Source organism: Coregonus lavaretus, assembly GCF_964263955.1.
Source record: "Coregonus lavaretus genome assembly, chromosome: 24".
NCBI lineage: Eukaryota > Metazoa > Chordata > Actinopteri > Salmoniformes > Salmonidae > Coregonus > Coregonus lavaretus.
The window spans coordinates 43,261,657-43,278,316 of record NC_140011.1 but is presented as its reverse complement, the minus strand read 5'-3'; the positions used below and the strand labels follow the sequence as shown (position 1 = coordinate 43,278,316).

Below are 16,660 nucleotides of genomic sequence, written 5' to 3'. Positions count from 1 at the left end.
AGGAGTGGGACAAAACCCCTCCTGAGATGTGTGCAAACCTGGTGGCCAACTACAAGAAACATCTGACCTCTGTGATTGCCAACAAGATTTTTGCCACCAAGTACTAAGTCATGTTTTGCAGAGGGGTCAAATACTTATTTCCCTCATTAAAATGCAAATCAATTTATAAAATTTTTGACATGCGTTTTTCTGGATTTTTTTGTTGTTATTCTGTCTCTCACTGTTCAAATAAACCTACCATTAAAATTATAAACTGATCATGTCTTTGTCATTGGGCAAACGTACACATTATCTGCAGGGGATCAAATACTTTTTTCCCTCACTGTAGAGCCCCTACATCCCTCAAACTCAACTCTAGACTCAACTCTAGGCCTCGGAGCCAGTTCCATTTTCATTGGGTACTGATTTAGACCTGGGACTAGGGTTACAAAATTCCGGCAACCTTCATAAAATTCCCTGGTTTTCCAGAAATCCTGGTTAGAGAATTCTGGACTTCCTCCTTATTCCTGGAATCCTCCAACCGGTATTTCGGGGAAAAAAATGGGAATTTATTGAAAAGTCCCGGAATTTTGCAACCCTACCTGGGACACCAGGTGGGTGCAATTAATTATCAGGTAGAACAGAAAACCAACAGGTTACGGACCTCGTAGGGTAAGAGTTGAATACCCCTGGCCTACATACTGGTCTTCAAGTATTCAGACCCCTTGACTCTTTCCACATTTTGTTACTTTACAGCCTTATTCTAAAATTGATTAAATTGTATTTTTTACCCCTCATCAATCTACCCACAATACCCCATAATGACAAAGAAGAAACAGGTCTTTAGAAATGTTTGCTCATTTCACATTTACATAAGTATTCAGACCCTTTACTCAGTACTTTGTTGAAGCACCTTTGGCAGCGATTACAGCCTCAAGTCTTCTTGGGTATGACACTACCAGCTTGGCACACCTGTATTTGGGGAGTTTCTCCCATTCTTCTCTGCAGATCCTCTCAAGCTCTGTCAGGTTGGATGGAGAGGGTCACTGCACAGCTATTTTCAGGTCTCTCCAGAGATGTTCGATCGGGTTCAAGTCTGGGCTCTGGCTGGGCCACTCAAGGACATTCAGAGACTTGTCCCGTAGCCACTCCTGTGTTGTCTAGGCTGTGTGCTTAGGGTCGTTGTCCTGTTGGAAGGTGAACCTTCACCCCAGTAAAACATCCTCACAGCATGATCCTGCCACCACCATGCTTCACCGTAGGGATGCTGCCAGGTTTCCTCCAGACGTGACGCTTGGCATTCAGGCCAAAGAGTTGAATCTTGTTTAATCAGACCAGAGAATCTTGTTACTCGTGGTCTGAGAGTCTTTAGGTGCCTTTTGGCAAACTCTATGCTGGCTGTCATGTGCCTTTTACTGAGGAGTGGCTTCCGTCTGGCCACTCTACCTTAAAGGCCTGATTGGTGGAGTGGTGCAGAGATGGTTGCCCTTCTGGAAGGTTCTCCCATCTCCACAGAGGAACTCTAGAGCTCTGTCAGAGTGACCATCGGGTTCTTGGTCACCTCCCTGACCAAGGCCCTTCTCCCCTGACTGCTCAGTTTTGCCGGGCGGCCAGCTCTAGGAAGAGTCTTGGTGGTTCCAAACTTCTTCCATTTAAGAATGATGGAGGCCACTGTGTTCTTGGGGACCTTCAATGCTGCAGGAATGTTTTGGTACCCTTCCCCAGATCTGTGCCTCGACACAATCCTGTCCCGGAGCTATACAGATAATTCCTTCGACCTCATGGCTTGGTTTTTGCTCTGACATGCACTGTCAACTGTGGGACCTTATATAGACAGGTGTGTGCCTTTCCAAATCATGTCCAATCAATTGAATTTACCACAGGTGAACCCCAATCAAGTGTAGAAACATCTCAAGGATGATCAATGGAAACAGGATGCACCTGAGCTCAATTTCGAGTCTCATAGCAAAGGGTCTGAATACTTATGTAAATAAGGTATTTCTGTTTTTTATTTATAATACATTTGCTAAAATGTCTAAAAACCTGTTTTCGCTTTGTCATTATGGGGTATTGTGTTTAGATTGCTGAGGACTTGTATTTATTTAATCAATTTTAGATTAAGGCTGTAACGTCACAACATATTGGGTGAGGTCTATTAGGCTCCTTGCATGTTTAGCGATCAGAGAAAGTTGTTTCTGCAAACTTCTAGAGTTTACCAACAACTTTGCTAAGACCACAGTATTTGGAGAGATACGCTTTTCCGCCTCCACAAAGCGTTCGTAAAAAAGCACAAGTACTTGGAATGATACTGCGGTCTTAATATTTTGTGAAATCTGTTGTGAATGTACTGTAATCTTTCAAAAAAATTATAACTGTGTTCATTTTGCTGGATCCCAGTAAGAGTAGCTGCTTCCAGGGGATCCATAATAAATACAAATACAAATGACATGCGACAGCTTTGTACCATGTACCCAATCGGGTTTTACATGGCTTGGGAGGCAGAACTACTAGCAGAGGGGAACCTGTTTCTGTGAATGTGTTTGTATGTAAACTTTCTGCCTGGGCAATGTTTGAATATTTTCTTGATGGTTGCAACAAGTTAGGATAATGCTTGAAATACTGTCACAGAAAACATCTGGCCTTACTCATATTTCCCGTTTCAGGGGTATAACATTACAATTGTATAGTTAATAGGCTGTGTTTCCTGAGGTGAATGAACCTTCAGCAGCTAAGGTGATAATGCACTGGGTAATTTTTTCTTATTTTTGCTGTTCCAATTGTATAGAGATGCAGTATGAGTCACTTTCATAAAACTTACGGACCTCAAACCCTGGTTACGGCTCTGATCGTTATTTATTTAAACTGTAACCTACAGACCTTCTTCTTCTTCTTCTTGTAACCTAATAAACTGCTTAGTTTCCTGAGTCGTAGTGGGAGGACCTCACAACATATCACGTGACTCCCAAGTTTACTTCGATATGATGGTTATCATATCACAGATACAAAAAGATCCCACCATGTCGAATGAACAAATGATTTATAAAATTGTATCGAAACTTCCTGTTTCCATCACAACTGTCATGATTTCTATTATACTGTATGACTTTACTTGCATAAAAACTGTGGATGGAAATGTTAATGTCTCCAATGAGTGTGTATTATTTAGAGGTCGTCTTAACCCTAAAAGTTAGACCTGGACCCGAGGTCAATCATACCCGGACCAGGACCCGAAATTGACCCAATGACAAAAAAAAGTAACGTTTATCAGCCAGGTTGCTCTTCTGGTTAATGAATATGTCTTTATATGTTGGCTAGGCCTTCTATAAGTCAATAAATTCACCTTATTAGCTTAAAATAAATAAGCTATAGGCTATGCAGAGCCGTGGTTGTGTCCATTCGGGTCCACTCAGGTCTATCGGCTGTAGTTACACAGACCCGATACCAAGTTAGAATTTTGGACCCCGACCCACTCGGGTCTCGGCCTGGTATTCGGGTGGACCCGTGAAGACCTCTAGTGTGTATGAAACATTTTCATCCAATGAACCACTATGCTGCGTTTACACAGGCAAACAAATTCTGATGTTCTTTCCACTAATTGGTCTTTTGATATATTTTCACATCAGATTATTTTCAGAGCTGATCTGATTGGTCAAAAAAACAATGAGTGAAAAAAAGATCAGAATTGTGCTGGCTGTGTAAACGCAGCATACATAGGTCAAACTCACCCATTTCACAGTTATACAACAAAAGCACCTCTTTTTAGAAGATCCGCATTTAGACTTTTGAAAAGTCAGTCCTATCCACTTTTGAATGTAGTAGTTGTGATGCATCTGTCATTGTATGTCCCTCCCTGTGTCTAATGCAAGGCCAGGCATCAAGCTAAATGATAATGTTGTTACATGAAACATTCACAAAGTCCATTCTATTTCACATACCTCCATGCATTTGACAAAACCTTTTAGTGATGCACATTATTTTAACTGTTAACATACGACACACTTCAGGACACACATTATAACTGTGCTACCCTTGTAACCTGTACTTATCAGCCTTGTTTAAGTGGCCACATGACAAGACCGTTAAAAAAGGCTACATTTCATTCTGATACATTCAACTGCGCTTTGACTTAAAGGAGCATGGTCCATTACATACAGTCAGAGTAGCCATAACCTTCTTCAGGTTATGTATTCAATGGAAACATTTGTGATGAACGCAGACTCAATAACTATTAAAAAGGCTGATTACATGATTTCACAGATTACATGATTTCACAGCTCTCCCTCTCCCTCCTCTCCTTCTCGATCCTCTCCTTCTCGACCCTCTCCCTCCTCTCCTTCTCGACCCTCTCCCTCTCGAACCTCTCCCTCCTCTCCTTCCACTCCATATTGACCCTCTCCCTTGTCTCCTTCTGGATCCTCTCCCTCTCCCTCTGGAGCCACTCCTTCTCCTTCTGGATCCTCTTCTCCTCCTCCCTCTGGAGCCACTCCTTCTCCTTCTGGATCCTCTTCTCCTCCTCCCTCTGTCTCCACTCCTCCTCCTCTTTCTTAGCCCTGGCTGCCTCCTCAAACATCTCATTGGTGAAGCAGGTTCCTCCATTCTCCTCCACCATTCTGTCTATCTTCTCCATCAGTTCTGTGACTTGAGATCTGTTCCCTCTACCTTTATTGTTGAGGACATGGTACCTCCCCCCACACTGCTCTACCACTCTACTGAAGTCCTTGTTCCCACTAATCAGCTTCTCTACACCACTACCCTCTAACGCATCTCCATGGGTGAAGAGGATGATGGCGTGCTTTGCCATTCCTGATCCAAACACACTCTCTAGAATGTAAATAGCTTGTTTCTCCTGCTCTGTGAACCAGTCATTCACTCTTAAAACTATGAGGAAGGCATGAGGCCCTGGACTAGACTCATAGATGCTACTACCAATCTCCATTGCCAGTTCTTCCGCAGTAAGCGTTGTGTCAAACAGTCCTGGAGTGTCAACCACCCTGATATCCCTCCCATCTACTGCTGCCTGCTTCATTTCTGTTTTACGTGTTACTGAGGACAATTTCTGTTCAGAATGGAAACTTTTCCCACCAAGGATGGTGTTTCCTGTTGCACTCTTCCCAACACCGCTTTTTCCAAGCAGAACAATCCTTCTCTCTGGGAGATTCCTGATGGAGGAGCTCCTTGAAACTGTTGAATCTGTGTATAGAAAAACACATCACATTTGATTAACAGATACAGTAAAATGAATACCATCTCATCCCATATACAGGCAGTTATTGTATGCACAGAATAATAATGATTTATGTCTGATGTTTAAATCTTTACGCTGATTGTGGAGTTCAGGTGTGATTTGTACCAACCGGGGAGCTCTCGTACGCCAAGCCAATATACTAAAGCTTCAATCTGGGATTTGGAAAGCTGATCCATAGTCATGTCCATTCTTGATATGCATTGATTCTTGAATAATATCACTTATAAATGCCTCATAAGCTCATTATTACACAAAATGTCAGATTTCATGACTCCAATTTTAGCAAACAACAATAATGTAAATAAACAAGTCTATAACTTCAACATATAAAACTATCTCTTGGATGTCATGGACTGTCAGTCATTGCATCTAAAGCACTGAGGTTAAATGTATCCAGCCCCATCCCAGCTGAATACCACATTAAGTGGTGGGGGAACATTGTTGTTATCCCAGACTGTATAGCTTTAACCATAAGACCAGAGGGGTATGCTACCTAGCGGGAGAGAGGAGTTAGCAAGCTGACTTTGGTCAATTCTGAGTTCAACTTGGTATAACTGTTAAACTTAACGAGCACCCCTTTTTCCACGCCTATTGAACATTATTTTATTAAGTCACACTAAGGTTTCACTGCGTGTTATGTTTCAAATGCATCCTGTCATTACTAAATGTGTACTGTCATGCATTTAAATATTACTACTTTTAACACAAAACATCTGATTAATACATATTTTAATAAATCTTCCTCAAGTATTGTCTCAGTCATTGTCATGCAAAACCAAATAACTGGTCTTACAATTCTCAGACAAGGCTACCTATAATCAACTCTGCTACAGGAGGGAAATGAAAAGATTGTGTTTATGTTATCAATGACATGACCTACTTAGCTCTCATCTAGAATATCTAGTTTACTATCATCAGTATTATACGCTTCAAAACACTGTATTTCAATCATGGAAACATTTACAATTAGCCTACATTACATTTCCTGCTAATCCTTTATATAAACAGTTAGTTATACTTACTGAGACAGGTAGATGTCTTTTCCAGTAGTGATTTGACCTGCTCAGGATCACCACCCCTGTTGTTGAACACATGGTATCTTCTACCGTATTTTCTCAGCACTTCTGTGAGGTCATCTGAGTCAGCAATGAATTCTTCTATAGTCTGGTCTTCTAACTCATCTCCTCTGGTGAACAGGATCCAGGTTTGCTTCAAAAGACTCTCTCCTAGAAGATCTTCTACTTTACTGATGACCCTCTTCTCTTCTTCTGTTAATCTGTCTGTCTTCACCACCAGGAGAAACACACGGGGACCAGATGAGGTTAACTTGAGGACATTCTGGAATTTCTCCTGAATTTGCTCTTCGGATTGATCGTGGTCACAGAATCCTGGAGTGTCATACACGACAAGATCTATTCCTTCAATGGTGACATTTTGTTTCTCAATATCAGCCGTCACTGATTTGGAACTCCTCTTTGAGACAAAATCTTTGCGCCCCAGGATGGTGTTTCCTGTTGCACTCTTCCCAACACCGCTTTTTCCAAGCAGAACAATCCTTCTCTCTGGGAGATTCCTGATGGAGGAGCTCCTTGAAACTGTTGAATCTGTGTATAGAAAAACACATCACATTTGATTAACAGATACAGTAAAATGAATACCATCTCATCCCATATACAGGCAGTTATTGTATGCACAGAATAATAATGATTTATGTCTGATGTTTAAATCTTTACGCTGATTGTGGAGTTCAGGTGTGATTTGTACCAACCGGGGAGCTCTCGTACGCCAAGCCAATTTACTAAAGCTTCAATCTGGGATTTGGAAAGCTGTTCAGAAGTCATTTCAATTCTTGATCTGCATTGATTCTTGAATAATATCACTTATAAGTGCCTCATAAGCTCATTATTACACAAAATGTCAGATTTCATGACTCCAATTTTAGCAAAATACAAGAATGTAAACAAACAAGTCTATAACTTCAACATATAAAACTATCTCTTGGATGTCATGGACTGTCAGTCATTGCATCTAAAGCACTGAGGTTAAATGTATCCAGCCCCATCCCAGCTGAATACCACATTAAGTGGTGGGGGGAACATTGTTGTTATCCCAGACTGTATAGCTTTAACCATAAGACCAGAGGGGTATGCTACCTAGCGGGATTGAGGAGTTGGCAAGCTAACTTTGGTCAATTCTGAGTTCAACTTGGTATAACTGTTAAACTTAACGAGCACCCCTTTTTCCAAGCCTATTGAACATTATTTTATTAAGTCACACTAAGGTTTCACTGCGTGTTATGTTTCAAATGCATCCTGTCATTACTAAATGTGTACTGTCATGCATTTAAATATTACTACTTTTAACACAAAACATCTGATTAATACATATTTTAATAAATCTTCCTCAAGTATTGTCTCAGTCATTGTCATGCAAAACCAAATAACTGGTCTTACAATTCTCAGACAAGGCTACCTATAATCAACTCTGCTACAGGAGGGAAATGAAAAGATTGTGTTTATGTTATCAATGACATGACCTACTTAGCTCTCATCTAGAATATCTAGTTTACTATCATCAGTATTATACGCTTCAAAACACTGTATTTCAATCATGGAAACATTTACAATTAGCCTACATTACATTTCCTGCTAATCCTTTATATAAACAGTTAGTTATACTTACTGAGACAGGTAGATGTCTTTTCCAGTAGTGATTTGACCTGCTCAGGATCACCACTCTTGTTGTTGAACACATGGTATCTTCCACCGTATTTTCTCAGCACTTCTGTGAGGTCATCTGAGTCAGCAATGAATTCTTCTATAGTCTGGTCTTCTAACTCATCTCCTCTGGTGAACAGGATCCAGGTTTGCTTCAAAAGACTCTCTCCTAGAAGATCTTCTACTTTACTGATGACCCTCTTCTCCTCTTCTGTTAATCTGTCTGTCTTCACCACCAGGAGAAACACACGGGGACCAGATGAGGTTAACTTGAGGACATTCTGGAATTTCTCCTGAATTTGCTCTTCGGATCGATCGTGGTCACAGAATCCTGGAGTGTCATACACGACAAGATCTATTCCTTCAATGGTGACATTTTGTTTCTCAATATCAGCCGTCACTGATTTGGAACTCCTCTTTGAGACAAAATCTTTGCGCCCCAGGATGGTGTTTCCTGTTGCACTCTTCCCAACACCGCTTTTTCCAAGCAGAACAATCCTTCTCTCTGGGAGATTCCTGATGGGGGAGCTCCTTGAAACTGTTGAATCTGTGTATAGAAAAACACATCACATTTGATTAACAGATACAGTAAAATGAATACCATCTCATCCCATATACAGGCAGTTCTATATCGTGTAGCTCCGCCCCATAGGGGAGCTCTGCTCCTAATGGTTTACCCTCTGCCCTAAGGCAGCAGCAGCCTGAGACAAAATTATGCACACACCTACAGCCAATAGGAGTACAGGTGTCCCTATAAGAGGGGACGCTTCCCCTCAATTAGCCTCCCTTTTTCTTCAGCGACTGGATGACTAGACTGAAGAGCCAAAAAGAGACGAAGCACGAAGACTCAGGACGAAAACGCCGTTGATATTCCAGTCATCAACGTCGTCTAAATGAGCACACCGGGTGATTTTCCCCCCCCAAAAGCTCTTTTCAGAGCTCAGTGCAGATGCACCTCCATGGCGGCCGGTGACCACCACGACTTATGTTTCGTGTGTTTGGGATCCCAGCATGCCAAGGAGGGCGTCTGCAGTCCCCCGAATTGCGCCTCCTGCGCCCTCCTTTCTTTAAAGGAGAGGAAGCAGCGTTGGGCGTTTTTTAGGGAGGACATCCCCCTTGAGGATGTGTTGTCGATACTAGCCTCTGCTTCAGAGGCGTCGTCCGACGGCGCAGACTCGGGGGAGGATGGGGATTTTGAGGAGGAGTCCGGCATTCCAATGGAACAGTCGGACCCCGTCCCTCATACTTTCAAGCCCCCCTTTCCTCTGGAGAGCGAGAGGGCTTGTAGTCCCTATAGCGAAGGGGATACGAGCTCTGAGAGATCAGAAGCTCTCTCTTTCGCTGCAGCCTCTCTGAGAGCGGATTTTCCGGGTCTCATTGAGAGAGCTGCTCAACAGCTGGCAATAAGCCTGCCCCCTCTTCCCTCCGCACCGGAGGTTGATATGATGGAGGGCGGTCCTTATTCCAGGCCGAGGAAGGCGGCAGAGCCAGTGGCTCCTGCCATGCCTTCTTTGGCTAGGTACGTTGGAGGCTCGTGGGAGGCACCTTTAGCGGCGCGTTCGCCAGTAAAAGCGTATCTCCCATTCACGAGAGTGGAAGGAAGGTTCCAGGGTCAGGGGATCCCCAGGTTAGAGAGCGCCAATGGCGGCGTATCTCGTACCGGGTTCGAGCCCTTGGCCCTCTTCTCGAAGTGCTAGGTAAGTCGCCGTTCGAGCCATTGAATCAAATACCCCTCAAGATGCTGTCTATCAAGACAGCACTGTTGCTCGCTTTGACTACAGCTAAGCGGGTCAGTGATTTGTGTGCTCTTTCGACGAGACCTGACTGCTTGGCCATCAATGGTGACCTGAGCAGAGCAGTGTTACGTCCTAACCCGGCATTTGTGCCGAAGGTTATTAAGAGCTCATATAGATCACAGACCGTGGAGCTGTGGGCTTTTTCTCCTCCTCCTCATAGAGAGAGGAGTGAGGAAAAGCTCCATCGCCTGTGCCCGGTACGCGCTTTGGCGTGTTACGTCGAGCGCACAGCAGCGATTAGGTCATCGCCTCAGTTGTTTGTGTGTCACGGTGCGGCTGCACTAGGTAGACCACCTTCAAAACAGAGGCTGTCTCACTGGCTTTGCGAAGGCATTGAGACAGCTTATGAGGTAGCAGGGCGGCAATTGCCTCAGGGTATCAGAGCTCACTCCACTCGTGGAGTAGCGGCTTCTACTGCCCTTTTTAGAGGAACGGGAGTAGAGGATATCTGTAGAGCAGCATCCTGGTCGACGCCGTCTCCATTTATCCGTTTCTATCTCTTAGATATGTCTTCCAATTCTCTGTCTCGATCTGTACTCAGCGTGGCTGAAGGGAGATCTTGAGCAAGAAGGAGAGGAGAAGCAGGACTGTGGACACAGGTTTCCATCAGGTCCGCTTTGGTTAGGAAGACGTGTTTTTAACAGATGTGTTTTCTAACTCTTTGGCTCGGTCTGTACTCAGCATAGATGAAGGGAGATCTTGAGCTAGGAAGAGAGGAAAAAGCAGGACTATGGACAGGGTTTCCATCAGGTCCGCTTTGGATGAGAAAACATATTTTGTGGCATGAATCCTGACTGACAAGCTCAGTACAGTAGAGGCATGCGTGGATTAACAGAATATGAGGTCATCTATCTGCTCGTTCAGTTAGTATGACTCATGTTTTGTTCCTGCCCACTAATCTCTGGGATTCCATTGAGTGAGTGAGGCGGTCTACCGCGTTCATAATGTAGAGTGACATTTGATGTCATTCCATTAGTGGTCGGTAGTGTTTTCACAGGATATTGAGGCACATCTATCTGCTAGTACAGATTAGTATGGCTTCTATTCTGGTGATCTGCCCACTAGTCATTGGCATTGCCATTGAACTAGGTGGGGCGGGTCTTTAACCGATGACGCGGTATATTGTGACGCCCGTAGGGGTTTTTAGTTGCAGTACTGCGGGACTCGGTTACAGCCATTGCTGGGCCTGACTTTCTCGTTTTGATGGGAAGTGTTAGGCTCGGCAGGGAGTACATTTTGGAGCGCTACGCTCCGCCTTAAACCATTAGGAGCAGAGCTCCCCTATGGGGCGGAGCTCCACGATATAGAACGATTAGTTACCGGAGTGTAACTCCAGTTCTATGAGTGGAGCGGAGCCCCATAGGACTTAAGGCCCTGCCGACCCTCTCTAGTCTCGCTGAAGAAAAATATCTTGGGAGGCTGATTGAGGGGAAGCGTCCCCTCTTATAGGGACACCTGTACTCCTATTGGCTGTAGGTGTGTGCATAATTTTGTCTCAGACTGCTGCTGCCTTAGGGCAGAGGGTAAACCATTAGGAGCAGAGCTCCCCTATGGGGCTCCGCTCCACTCATAGAACTGGAGTTACACTCTGGTAACTAATCGTTATTGTATGCACAGAATAATAATGATTTATGTCTGATGTTTAAATCTTTACGGTGATTGTGGAGTTCAGGTGTGATTTGTACCAACCGGGGAGCTCTCGTACGCCAAGCAAATTTACTAAAGCTTCAATCTGGGATTTGGAAAGCTGTTCAAAAGTCATTTCAATTCTTGATCTGCATTGATTCTTGAATAATATCACTTATAAGTGCCTCATAAGCTCATTATTACACAAAATGTCAGATTTCATTACTCCAATTTTAGCAAAATACAAGAATGTAAACAAACAAGTCTATAACTTCAACATATAAAACTATCTCTTGGATGTCATGGACTGTCAGTCATTGCATCTAAAGCACTGAGGTTAAATGTATCCAGCCCCATCCCAGCTGAATACCACATTAAGTGGTGGGGGGAACATTGTTGTTATCCCAGACTGTATAGCTTTAACCATAAGACCAGAGGGGTATGCTACCTAGCGGGATTGAGGAGTTAGCAAGCTAACTTTGGTCAATTCTGAGTTCAACTTGGTATAACTGTTAAACTTAACGAGCACCCCTTTTTCCAAGCCTATTGAACATTATTTTATTAAGTCACACTAAGGTTTCACTGCGTGTTATGTTTCAAATGCATCCTGTCATTACTAAATGTGTAGTGTCATGCATTTAAATATTACTACTTTTAAACACAAAACATCTGATTAATACACATTTTAATAAATCTTCCTCAAGTATTGTCTCAGTCATTGTCATGCAAAACCAAATAACTGGTCTTACAATTCTCAGACAAGGCTACCTATAATCAACTCTGCTACAGGAGGGAAAAAGATTGTGTTTCTGTTATCAATGACATGACCTACTTAGCTCTAATCTAGAATATCTAGTTTACAATCATCAGTATTATATGCTTCAAAACACTGTATTTCAATCATGGAAACATTTACAATTAGCCTACATTACATTTCCTGCTAATCCTTTATATAAACAGTTAGTTATACTTACTGAGACAGGTAGATGTCTTTTCCAGTAGTGATTTGACCTGCTCAGGATCACCACTCTTGTTGTTGAACACATGGTATCTTCCACCGTATTTTCTCAGCACTTCTGTGAGGTCATCTGAGTCAGCAATGAATTCTTCTATAGTCTGGTCTTCTAACACATCTCCTCTGGTGAACAGGATCCAGGTTTGCTTCAAAAGACTCTCTCCTAGAAGATCTTCTACTTTACTGATGACCCTCTTCTCTTCTTCTGTTAATCTGTCTGTCTTCACCACCAGGAGAAACACACGGGGACCAGATGAGGTTAACTTGAGGACATTCTGGAATTTCTCCTGAATTTGCTCTTCGGATCGATCAGGGTCACAGAATCCTGGAGTGTCATACACGACAAGATCTATTCCTTCAATGGTGACATTTTGTTTCTCAAGATCAGCCGTCACTGATTTGGAACTCTTCTTTGAGACAAAATCTTTGCGCCCCAGGATGGTGTTTCCTGTGGCACTCTTCCCTGCTCCTGTTTTACCAAGTAACACCACCTGCCATGGTTTGGATAGTTGCCACATCTGCAAGGAACTATCTTGTTATGGCAGAGTGGTGTGATTTGTAAGGCAGGAACCTAAATACAAATTAAAATTGAATTAAATAATTACATTCTTCTCTAAAATGAAAAATGCAGACAGAAACACAAGTAACAAACCATGAGATGAATAGCCATCACATGGCCATTATGTGCAAGCTGTAATTGATCATTTATGCAACAACAAAAAAGTGATTTCAGAATTTAAAAAAAATAAGTAGTCTAGCAGAACTATAAACTGCCTGGAACATGCATAGTTAACAGCATTGATTGTTTTTTGTTTGTTCACAACGGTTTGCAGATGGTAGGCTACAACCACCCACAGACATCAGTTCAACGTCTAGTTTGGATATAAAATTGAATAAGTTCTCAACTAACGTAAAATCATAGTGAAATCAACAAAACCCTGAGCCATGTCATTACATTTAGGTTAAAAGTTGATTTAAACTGACAGCTTTCCTGCTTTGGTTCACCAATAGGCCTATGTTTCATCGAGTTTCATCATAAAACTATCATGTAAAATGATTCCATTTAAATGTATTATTGGTAGGGAAATATTTAGGCTACATATTCGTATTCAATCAGACATAACACAATCATATTGACAATGTCTTCCATGACGCAGTTAGTGTGAAACCCCGTATTATCTTCAAGTGTATAATTCACATATTACCTTCAACAGTGTCATCCTGTGATCAGTCCATCAACGTGTTGTGATTATTGGTGGTAGAAAACTTTTAGCTAACGGGTTAGCAATTAGCATGTTTGACATTTCAGTGGAAATACTACTATAATCAGCTTTTTGATAAGCGGTATTATCGGCATACGGTCCCCAGTTATTGGGCACCTTATTATTTTGTTCAATTACAAGATATATCCGTTTAATTTTGTTCAAAAAAGAGACACCAACCTCGTCTCCGAAGTGTTTCCTACATAACGTTAGCTGACTCCTTGGCTAGTCTTCCGGTTAAAATAATGACTTGCGTAGCCCAGTGCGCCCTCCTGTGGACTCTTAGAGATGGTTCTTCACCAACATCTTTTTCAGTGTTTTAACCAAATAATGTATCATCATTTGTTTTACAGATTAATCTTATGTTTTGAGAAAGTAGATAACAGTTTAATACTAAAATGTAAATTAGTATGAATAATTTAAATCAAATAAAACGTGTAGCTCAGTTGGTAGAGCATGGCGTTTGCAACGCCAGGGTTGTGGGTTCGATTCCCACGGGGGGCCAGTATAAAAATTAAAAATATATCATGTATGCACTCACTAACTGTAAGTCGCTCTGGATAAGAGCGTCTGTTAAATGACTAACATGTACATGTGCATTGACATAAACAATGAAAACACTGTGGGAGTTTGTGTTGAAAAGATGAACTTGGAAAGTAAAGGAAGAAATACACAACATTGGTTGAATAAATATATATATATTATTTTAGACATGTAATTATTTTTACAAATAAATAATTGCATATGAAAACAAACAAAACAAACAACTAAATCTCGACCGCCATCCTTATATTGTCACAGAAATCCCAATAAAAATCCAGCTCCATCGCTACCTCTTGATCATACCTGCAGTGGAACCAGTGCTGGCAGAAGTCACAGCACACCCATGGCACCTCGGATCTACACTCCTGAGAGGAGCTTGCAGGCGGATCACGCTCCCCGCAGCGAGCACAGCAGGTGGTGTCTTCTTTTATAAAAAATTTAAAATAAATAAAAAAACATCAAATTGATTAACATGGTTTGCAAATGTAGAAGTACTACAGCAACAATAGTAATTGATACAACTGAGAGAGAGAAAAACAACCAGATTATGAAGTACCTGAGAGCGGTGCCATGGGTGGCGTGACAGACGTGACCGGTGGAGCTTTTCTCTTCCTTTTCTGTGCTGCAGTTTGAGAAAATGTAGTGTTAGACAGAGCATGTTTCATGAAAACCCTTTTCAACTGTTCTACAGCAATACCTCTGGAGGAAGCTGCAGACGTTTTGGACGTGGACACGCCTTGAGGGCTGGTGCTATGGACGGTAGATATGTAAAGAGAGATTTTTTTTTTTTTTTAACATTGCAGTTTTATGAAACGCATAACAAACAGTATTTTTTTTTCATACTTGAACATGTGTTTACCTGTGGAGGTGGCTGTATTCGAATTGCAGGGTGCAGGGACACCAGACGAGGCTGCTATGGTGGTGTGACCAGGGGAGACGGAGGGCATTGTGGTGGTGGTGGACGAAACCGCTGACGATGGCTTGGAGGATTTTATTCTGTCATCACCATACACATACATCACACACATTGAGAACAGTCAGTCCAGCATTCTACATACATAAACACATAGAACACCAAATACCTGCAGATTTCATCAGCCTCTGTCTGGTGAAGGGGAACCCATGGCTGGTGCAGTAGATACAGTACTGCACCAGAGAATTTTCATCCTCTGGTGAAAGCAATGTGGGTGGTTCACTGCGACAACCATGGGTCACCCGGGCCGCACAGCCTGTCCACCAGTGTCTGCCGAGGTACACCATGCACCTTGGTAGATAAGAAAATAAAACTTATTAACAGATAAAATTCACATACATGTGGTAATATCCTAAAAACTAAAGATGCCTAACCTTGGCAGCCTGGCGGATAGCCATCCCTGCCCCGCAGTCCTCCATGGCATGGAACATGTCCACCTCACTCCACTGCTTCCTCTTGACTTTCTCCATGCTGCAGTGGTAAATACATGTAGCTAAATAACTTGGCATGCTATACACATTTTAGAAAGATAACTCAATCTGAATATGTATAAACATTTACATTTCAGAGCTAAGGCATTGGAAGGTGATGAAAGGTTTCACAATAACTGAAAGTGTACCCACGTTTTTTGTTTGATGTTATCTGTAATGAAAATTAGTGTCCCAATTAGTTTAATATTGATGCATACATTGTAACATTTGACTAAATACTGCCTTCATGTAGCTGTTGTAAAATGAAACATAGTCAACAGTGATAGGTGTGAAAAAGTTCATGGTTCAAAGTTCAAAATATTTTTTTGTAGATTGCGCAGAACGCCCCCTTCAGACGACTCCAATTTTGATACGGTAAAGCTTGACAACATTCACCTGTTTTCGTGATATGTATTATCTAATGCTTACAATTTCTTTCCTTTTTGGTTACTAAGCAGTTCTATCAACATTGAGCAACATTAGCAAATCCGTTAGCTATATTTCAGAGGATAAATGTTGGATATTAAATTATGTGTTGTCTGTCGTGCAATACATTTTACAATATACAGCATGTCCCACAAAATGTGTATATATAATACATTTAAAAAAAAAAAAAAACTTTTTTTGAAAACTCATAACCTAACTTAACTTAACTAAATTGGAATGAAAATCGGTGGTCAGCTAGCTAGAAGGGTGTATTTCGTCGCAAAACGTACCATTATTTTCCAGTCATTTTAAGTGTTGAGCTCAAGGTAATTTAGTCCTCCAGCCGCTAGAGGTCGATGCTGAGGGAATATTAGCTCTACTTTTTTTTTTGGGGGGGGGGGGAATGGATCAGCTTAATATTGCAGATAGATTGTATCTTCTATCAATGTAATTGTCTGCATCACTTCCAATCCCCCATGTTTTTTTTTTTTTTATATATATACTCCCCTTTATTACTTTTCAACCCCACCATCCTTTCCCTACTTGGAATAAATTAGTGAACAACAACGCCCAGGCCTCTACTTCCGGTCCATACTCACTATCTACAC

At 41.9% G+C, this 16,660-nt stretch overlaps 1 protein-coding gene and 1 long non-coding RNA gene across 3 annotated transcripts; both read right to left on the bottom strand.

The window, feature by feature from the left end:
• Positions 1-2,999: 2,999 nt before the first annotated feature.
• Positions 3,000-13,872, bottom strand: LOC311099779 (GTPase IMAP family member 8-like). Of its 2 annotated transcripts, none has more exons than XM_084140525.1 (5): positions 13,821-13,872; positions 12,338-12,949; positions 7,907-8,488; positions 6,247-6,828; positions 3,000-5,169 (listed from the first exon to the last, which is right to left on the bottom strand). In XM_084140525.1, exons 2-5 carry the CDS (start codon positions 12,894-12,896, stop codon positions 4,238-4,240), a joined length of 2,655 nt encoding a protein of 884 aa, XP_083996651.1. In that variant the 5' UTR covers positions 12,897-12,949; positions 13,821-13,872; the 3' UTR covers positions 3,000-4,237. The 2 variants fall into 2 exon arrangements, with proteins under 2 accessions (XP_083996651.1, XP_083996650.1); XM_084140524.1 differs by having other exon boundaries at positions 13,584-13,871.
• A 641-nt stretch (positions 13,873-14,513) lies between these two features.
• LOC311099323 lies at positions 14,514-15,655 on the bottom strand. Its single transcript, XR_014609718.1, has 4 exons — positions 15,531-15,655; positions 15,043-15,447; positions 14,740-14,805; positions 14,514-14,607 (listed from the first exon to the last, which is right to left on the bottom strand). It is a non-coding gene; the product is annotated as an uncharacterized lncRNA (long non-coding RNA).
• Positions 15,656-16,660: the final 1,005 nt, after the last annotated feature.